The sequence below is a fragment of the Lepisma saccharinum genome, chromosome 27 (assembly GCF_977018435.1).
Source record: "Lepisma saccharinum chromosome 27, izLepSacc3.1, whole genome shotgun sequence".
NCBI lineage: Eukaryota > Metazoa > Arthropoda > Insecta > Zygentoma > Lepismatidae > Lepisma > Lepisma saccharinum.
This window is the reverse complement of record NC_139255.1, coordinates 54200874-54210144: the sequence shown is the minus strand read 5'-3', so window position 1 is coordinate 54210144 and position 9271 is coordinate 54200874. Positions and strand designations below refer to the sequence as shown.

At 37.6% G+C, this 9271-nt stretch overlaps 1 protein-coding gene across 1 annotated transcript; it reads right to left on the bottom strand.

Moving 5' to 3' along the window:
- Positions 1 to 2807: 2807 nt before the first annotated feature.
- LOC145980072 (tubulin beta-1 chain) lies at positions 2808 to 8309 on the bottom strand. Its single transcript, XM_083113066.1, has 2 exons — positions 8154 to 8309; positions 2808 to 4375 (listed from the first exon to the last, which is right to left on the bottom strand). Exons 1-2 carry the CDS (start codon positions 8208 to 8210, stop codon positions 3089 to 3091), a joined length of 1344 nt encoding a protein of 447 aa, XP_082969192.1. The 5' UTR covers positions 8211 to 8309; the 3' UTR covers positions 2808 to 3088.
- Positions 8310 to 9271: the final 962 nt, after the last annotated feature.

Sequence of the window (9271 nt, the reverse complement as noted above, 5' to 3'; positions counted from 1 at the left end):
GGATCCGGATCCGTTTGGCCATCCCTAGTTAGTACAACCTGTCCACCTACACAAAATATACTGTTTTCGCAATGTCCCTAAACAGTGCCCAGCATTCTTGTCATAAATTGCAGAAGGCCACTCCCAAACCCAAATTTCCCCCTCTCGTGGATAGTAATCGACTGGCAGCACATTTAAATTAAAACTACCCCCCTCGCCATGCCAGTAGGGATAAGAATACTTACAATATACATATTTGGATTCTTCAGGGGTCTGGAAAATATTGTTGTTTGAATTTAAGTTCGTCCGCTGCGATGTATTATCCTTTTGCATAATACTGGGTCATTGTTTTTGTTGGAAAATCAACTTTTGAGTAGGTGAATACACAAAAACTATGAAAAATCTCAATTATCATTTCTCACCCAAACCCTATTTCGAAATCATATAATGAATTATTACAACAAAATTTGTATATTGTAAAATTTTAGAGAATCAACACAATTTAAATGGTAAATTGTTACGAATCCCTAAGAACAAACTCCACCTTGTCCAAGAACAATGAAGATTAGAAGTATAGATTCCATCATAACTTCATGCATTAAACATTAAATGCATGTCAAGTCTCTTGCAATTTAATGTAAAATGACACGTGGGCTGCCGACATTTACCTGCGGGGATAATGCTTTATTTGGAATTAAAAATTATTTAACTTTTCACGTAAAAAAAAGCATGAAATTTCCCACCACTCCTTTCCATGAAAAAAAATAAGATTAATGCACAACTCCCATAGATTTATCTTTGAACTTTCCACTTCCGATATTAGCATATTTGTGCATAAAGTGGACTTACTGCTGATACACAAATCTTCCCTTAGAATATTCTTGAGCATGCAACCAGTTACATGACAAATTTTTAACCTGACCTCCCAAAAAAGTCGTTAACTTCATGTCAAGTAAAACCGATACTTACAATGTGTACAAGGCTTCATGTCATTTTGATGGTACTGGAAATTATTTACAGTAATTAAACTAGTATTATTACACCCAACCTTTGAGTTTACATAACTGCTGTAGGCTTTCATTTTTCCCTTTGCAACTATCCTACTTACGTCATGATGAATGTTATAAAATGTGTAAAAATTGATGAGGGCAACAATGCCTATATTCTCCCCATTTGGGTGTAAACCTGTGGTGTAAGGCAGTGCCCTAGGGTCCTCCTGCAACTAAAATATTGGGGGGCCCTTAGTAATAAAATATGGAAAGTACTACGTGTATATATCATTGATAACGTCAGAGGGTAAGGGACATACAACAGTTAGCTAACCCTCCCCCCTTTGAAATGTTTAACAATTAAATGAAAACTTAACTACCTTACACTATAGCTAAAAAAATTTGTAACACTCGCCAGGTGTGGGAAATTTGTTCTTATGTGAATATGGCCCACTTTTAAATATTTGGTGGGAAGTTACACTAATATTAGTGGTAAAAGTTCATGAATTACCAAGTTCTCTTGTTTGCGTGGCAACAAATAACACTGTCCTCGCAACTGAATCTTCCCACTGGATTCAGAATTGCAGACAATTTATTCTAAAAGATTCTGACAAACTGTATATTTGTAAAGGAGTGGACTTTTTTTTTTCCTATTTTAGGCGATCTGAAAGTAAGTAACTTAATACAACATTTCTGAGGATCCACAGGTTAAGTTGCCAGGGGCCCTTTGATTGAGCCAGTACACCCCTGCTTATTATACTGGAAACCCACTCCACCACGTTCCACGTGAAAATAAATAAAAGTCTTGAAGTTATTTGTGTTGTCCCTCACTCAAATTATTTACAGTAACTATTGACACGTATTCCAAGTTCACCGATCGTGCGTTCTATTTAGTGGTCACCTCAGTGAATTTAGAGTTCAAAATTTGGTCATTGTTGACCTACATTTTGTCTATTCCGTTTTTTTAAAAAATAAACTGTTTGAATTTCTGAAATTATATAAAGTTTCAGGAGCGCAGGGCTACTACACCCCGAGCTACCCCCGCATTGTGGGGGTGGCCGCTACACCACTGGTGAATGATCAGGAGGGGAGTTCTGAAACTATTTCTCCCACATCATGACATTACAAACTACCTTATGTGCATGTATATATATTGATATTCTTTACACTTTTATAAAATACTGTAAATATAGACTGTACTCTGGTAGATTGAAGTGAAACCAATATTTTTACAGGTACGTTTTTGTACCACCATTGGTAGAACACCTGCTGGACAGTACCACTTTGTAATTTAGGCACAAAATATACCAGTTCAATTTGGTAAAAGATCCAGAACCATCTTCTTAGTACCATCACATCCGAGATTTTACCATACATAGAGAAAAAGTTAAGGCACTTTACACACAACATACATGCTGCATTTCATTGGTAGGATTTCAAGTGAATAAAAAATCTTCTAGTCAACCAGGCCAAGAACTCATTGGCAACAATGATTTTAAAGGGCCAAAATAATAAAGAGAGCACACTAAAAGAAATTTTGGAACAAGCTAAATTGTCAGAATTGAGAATATCAACATTGCTTCCTCAAATTAAAAATACATGCAGCAAATCTGAAACATTCTAAGAAAACAGGTTTCTAAACTGCATATATGGTTATATATTTACCTTTAAACAATTTCTGTATACCTTGTGTATGGGCATATACTGAGCACAAATTTAGTCCAAATACAAGGAAAGTGCCAACAGTGCAATCCATAAACAAGTACATACAAATACTGAGGTAAATTATGAATTCTTAAAAATAACTTCTCAGAGAACAGTGAAGGAAACAATTGCAAATATGGAAAAATCATTGGTTTTAATGTCATTAGAAAACATGAATGGCACAAATCAGTTTTTTTCCAAGAAAGAATTATAAAGAGGAACTTAACAGTTACCAATTCAAGAATATTTGAATTTTTAACTATCGGAATGTTCACTTTCTGGACATGTACACAAAACATTGACAAAATAAGAACAAACAAAGAGAGACAGCATATGCACCTATGCAAAGAATTGTGAGAAGATGATGCACACGAAAATTAAAGACATGATTGTTTCTTGCACGGTAGGAATGTTCCTTAATTTTCATCAACTTCAGCCTCTTGTTCCTCATCAAATTCAGCATCCTCGTCGGCAGTTGCTTCCTGATACTGCTGGTATTCAGATACGAGATCGTTCATGTTCGACTCAGCTTCCGTGAATTCCATCTCATCCATACCTTCGCCTGTGTACCAATGCAAGAAAGCTTTCCTCCTGAACATGGCAGTGAATTGCTCAGAAATTCGCTTGAACAGTTCCTGAATGGCGGTGGAGTTTCCGATGAAGGTGGCGGACATCTTGAGACCTCGTGGTGGAATATCGCAAACGGCAGTCTTCACATTGTTGGGGATCCATTCGACGAAGTAGCTGCTGTTCTTGTTCTGGATGTTGAGCATCTGTTCGTCAACCTCCTTCATAGACATCCTGCCTCTGAATATTGCAGCGACTGTCAGGTAGCGTCCGTGTCGTGGGTCGCAGGCGGCCATCATGTTCTTGGCATCGAACATCTGCTGGGTGAGCTCAGGCACTGTCAGGGCTCTGTACTGTTGGCTGCCACGGGATGTCAGAGGAGCGAAGCCAGGCATGAAGAAGTGGAGACGAGGGAAGGGAACCATGTTGACTGCGAGTTTGCGGAGATCGGCATTCAGTTGACCTGGGAATCTGAGACACGTGGTGACTCCTGACATGGTGAGGGATACGAGATGGTTCAAGTCTCCATAGGTGGGTGTGGTGAGCTTGAGGGTTCTGAAGCAAATATCGTACAAAGCCTCGTTATCGATGCAGTAGGTTTCATCTGTGTTCTCAACCAGCTGGTGTACGGAAAGTGTGGCATTGTATGGTTCTACTACGGTGTCTGAGACTTTGGGAGAAGGAACGACTGAGTATGTATTCATTATCCTGTCGGGGTATTCTTCCCTGATCTTGGAAATAAGAAGTGTGCCCATTCCAGAACCAGTACCGCCTCCAAGGGAGTGTGTGAGCTGGAAGCCCTGGAGACAATCACAGCTTTCGGCTTCTTTCCTAACAACATCCAACACAGAGTCCACTAATTCGGCACCCTCCGTGTAGTGACCCTTTGCCCAATTGTTACCTGCACCACTCTGTCCAAAAACAAAATTGTCGGGTCTGAAAATCTGTCCAAAAGGTCCTGATCGAACGGAGTCCATGGTGCCAGGCTCCAGATCGACCAGGATAGCACGAGGCACATATTTGCCACCGGATGCTTCATTGTAGTAGACGTTTATCCTCTCCAGCTGCAGGTCAGAATCTCCATGGTATGATCCTGTTGGGTCGATGCCATGTTCATCTGATATGATTTCCCAGAACTGGAAAGAGAAACAATGTTAGAATAAAAGCAATTTAATGAATTTCACAGTACACAAATGAAACAAAATGAAACTTCAATCAATCTACATGAACAAGCATGTTCGCACGTAACAGAAGTTCCAAAAATTACTGACACATCAGCTAATGGGTCCACTTTATGCCTATTAGGCTGGGAAGTGGAACTGATGTATGACCAATTCATGTAAAAGGAAACCCCATGATGCATCAGCCCTCTGAGCAATTTTACAATACAATTTTACAATACCAGATCATTCCCTGATTTTGTTCATATTTTGCATACTTAATGATTTTGGGCTACTAATCACGAATCTGCAGTTAATATTTGGGGGTAGAAATTAGAGGAAAAAAAAAGGGAGTCAATGATCGCAACCGACAATGCACGATTGCTCATTATTTACCGGAAGAATTCAACGAACATGGGTTTCCATTCTCGTATATGGAGAACGATTGCAGTAATTGAAAAGTATATTATGAAACTTCTGTAAGTCAAATAATATCAACACTTCACCCCCAAATGTTAACGTAAGATACTTCATTGGAACTACATATTTTGTGAGTATAAGAAGTAGGATAGAAATTACAGCTGTGTCCGGTATTGTAAAATCTTACCCAGCCCTCTAAGAGACGGGCCTGCTTTTGGCTATGTGGAGCTCTATTCACATAATCGAATGATAAGTATGTACGTCCATGCAGCCTAGTCTTTATCAGCACCATGCTCAGGTCATTTTCCAACCCCCCCACCATATTTCGTTAATCAAGATTGAATTTATGGTAGTATACATACATCAAACATTTACCATACAAATTGTACAGGCAACACTTAAAGTCTGTTGCATCTGACCTGTTATGAGGCAACTTTCATTCAACAACTGATATTTGAATTATTTGCTTCATAAATAATTTTGGAATGACTTATGATGACTGAGCCCTCTCACATTGTTTTCATATTTGACATACTTACTAATTGAGGCCTGCTAATGACGAATCTGGAAGTTAAAATTTGTCTAAAAAGTCTAGAAATTTCAAAATAATTGCAAACCATTGACGCTAGTCCCACAAATCACTGACGTGTGGTTAGGCAAACATAGTTAAAACATTGTGTTGTGGTAGTATTTAGGAATAAATACATTTCCTTGTGAAACAAAAAATTTCGCGAAAATACAGTTTCCATTCCAAAAACTAACACCTTATTTTGCAATTTCTAGAAATTTCAGAGAACTTTTAACTCCAGATTCGTGATTACGAGGCCTTAATTAGTAAATTAGTAAGTATGCCAAATATGAAGAAAATCTGAGAGGGGTCCGGTCATCTTAAGTCGTTCCATAATTTTTCCTCCCATGAAGTAACCCTCAGATTTTTATGTATTTATGTTACTTTCAGCTATTCAATGCATTTTGACATTTTAGCAAGGGAACCTGCGGTAAAATTAAAACTTCAGATGACCTTGGCACAATTTACGGAAAGTGTCATGTGGTAAGACTAGCAGATTGAGTTAGTTTCACATCCTTGTCAATGTTTTGTCAAGATAAATTACTCGCACCAACAAGCTTAAGAAAAAATTGAAATTGTTTTCCACGAGAAATTGAATCTAACAAGCAACACAAAAATCTTTCAAGAGAAAATGTATGATTTATGAAAAATTCCCAACATGACAAATCACTGGGTCTGGTGAAAATAGCACAAAAGCTAGTATCAAATTAACTACAGAGTCCCTCCTGTAATATAAAGGAGAAATCTTTATGGATTGAATTTCAATCTTTTATTTGCAATAGGAAATTCCATATGAGGACAACATGAGCAAGGTTCTGAAATGTTAAAAGGTTTAGAAGGTACAGTTTAACCAAGATAAGAAGGGATCCCTACATCCGTAAATTAAAGTGGACAGTCATTTGTTTTCTTCTGTCGCCACAGGATAATTATAGTCTTTGTCAAGATGCATATTCTATTAAAAATTTAATTTTGCTATTTTTGTATTAAGCCACCTCTAATTTGTAGACAAATGACATTTACAATTACTCTGATGGAATATATTTTATTTTCAAAATCTCAGACTCCATAATCAAGGGCAATAGAACGGAGGGAGGGTATCATCATCTTGCCAGAACGGGATTTTCACCTTTTTTAAAGAAATGTCCCAGTTTCGCGGAAAATGTTCTCGGGATGCCCATTTGTCCCATATTTAGCTAAATAAATAAGTGAATGAGAAGAAGTGATGTTCTGAATTTTATAGTAACGCATTGGGAATAAATGTCCTCTTAAAGGAGGCCAGCCACGAGTTCACTCAAATATTAATATATTTTGTTAAAATGTTAAAAATTTTAACTACATCCATGCCTATATAATCTTCGTTTTGTTTTTTTTATTTAAAAAATCTGACAACCCTAATGCCACTAAAACATGTAACAGCTTTAAAAGATAAATTACAACAGTGTGGAAAAAAAAAGTCCGTACTCTGAAGCTTGCTAAATAAACTTAGAAAGCATATCTTAACCTGGGATAGATTGGGACATATCGCGAAACGAAGTCAAGAGAAGGGAAACTGGGGGGTTCTATGAAGAATCTTTTCAGTGAAATACGCCGTACTCAAGTTTTCTCAATCCAAAATTGGTTTTATTAACCTTTCATGGCGTCATCGTAGCGCCATATAACGAAAGCAATGATAGCCGAGTAATATTTTGACTAATGCACAAATCTATAACTAATGTGTTAATTTTTTTCCCGAACCACAAAAATGTTCGCTCAACTGTAACCATGAAATGATCTGTATTGTTTCAATTTTGATGTGTATTCAACGATCATTCCGTGCATCCTAATATTGCGCCAAAGACCGTTTAGTAATAAATTATTTTTAAGTACTGATAATACAGACATGTTAGAAAAAGTTTCACATAATGATCGCGCCCTACTTTTTGCAGAAAAATGTGGAATAAAATCTAGCAATTATGCGGTGTCCATATTAGCTTGGCATTTTCATGAATAATTTGACCATTTGCAGTAGCTTGCAAGTAGTATCGAACCGTGCACTTTTGTCTGGAACTTTTATTCACCGATTATTCCAGCCAACTATTCACTTTGGGCTCACAGTGTTGCCTAAAATAGGCTTCGCAGGGTAATGGCTTCCGGAATTCCAGAATATTATTTCGAGGAACATGCGCTGCGGGACCATTTTTTCAGTACACGGTTACGGTGAAGCAAATATCTGCTTTATTCAATCTAAATCATGCTGATATGAAAAGAAAAGGGTTGTGACGAAGTTCCACGATCTAGATTGAACTACTTCGAATTTCAATTCCTTCACCCCTTCATACCACATTGGGCTCACAGCGTTCAGATTTACTCCACGCCCTATCGTTCATTTTTCAACAGAATGCTCTATCCTACATGCATTTTAGTCTACATGATAATGGAAACAGCATGCATGCTGTTATGCACGAGAAAGAATTAACAGAGTTTGAAACAATTACCCACGAGAAAAAAGTAACAGTATTTCAAAAAATTACCATAGATTTATTATCACGCACACTTGTGTACTATATGCCTCTTGCTATATACCAGTTTCAATTAGCACCGTTACAAATAATGACCTAAATTTGTGTAACTCAGTTTGCTTTTGTTGAAACCGATGGAAAAGGCGCCATTGCGGCACCGGTAACGGAACAATGGGCGGGAGGCATTGAAGTCATTGCTCGCTTCCTTCTAAAAACTTCACAAATTTCCATTAACAAAAAAACACAGCATATTTCCACGTAAACTCACCTTTGCGCCTATCTGGTTTCCGCATTGTCCAGCCTGAATGTGTACTATTTCACGCATTTTGAGGAGCACTGTTTGTAACGTTCAACTAAGAAAACAACGTCCTGCACAAATGACCGGTTCTGCGCGCTAACGCTCGAGTAACGTATTTTTCAAGTTGGAATGTGATGACGTAGCACGCCTATGCACCCCGTTCTCGCTATCCTATTGGTTGGTTTCTCAAAATCTGCCGGCAGATGTCGGCAGAGGGCGGACAACAGACTGCTTATGCTTTGCAACGTAACCCACCCCTCCCCTCCCACATTACATCCTACAGAAATTCAAAAATGTTCCCTTACTCTATATTCCTTGGGACGGACAGCTGGTTCGATTCGAAATGCATTTCAGGCCGCTAATGAAATCCAAGTTTATTTTATTTTGAAAATTTGGTATTTTTAAATCGAACAAAAATGTTAAAACTTTTCCTCTTTCAAATTCAGTGCGGGGAAAGTTTTTTGATCTGCGCGCCATATACATCGTTCATTATCATTACTGTTTATTCAACAGGAGACCTTGGGAAGGGGGAATGCTTTTTCATATTTATTACTCTGGAATTATCTTTGCTAACAACTAATGAAGAGGATATGATGTGAAAGAGGAAAATATTAATGAACAATCACTCGCAAATTCGCAGGGTGCGAAATCTAGGGAGAAGGGGGGGGGGGGCAAGAGAGATTTTCTTCCACCAACAATCTTATCCTAAAGAAAAGTCCCCACCCCCAAAATTTCCGGCGAGGGTAGGGAGAATTTTTGTCACAACAACAAAGATAAGCAATTAGTTTCGACTGGAAAATATCGAAACGCACACAAGAATGAAGGATAGATAATATGCGTCTGTGTTCTTTTCTCCCTCGAGACCATTAACACTTAACAGGTCTACACCAATAACAATATATATGCACAATGAAAGTAATGCAAGACAAACATAAGTGTGAATTCATGTATATTAATAGAAAGCAAAATCTGAAACATAATAAAAAAAATTCTACTATTTTGTAATTTATTGACATTTTAACCAGTTGTTAAAGGAATTAGTTTGCTACTTTATAAATATCTGATAAAAGTAACAATGAATTTTTGTA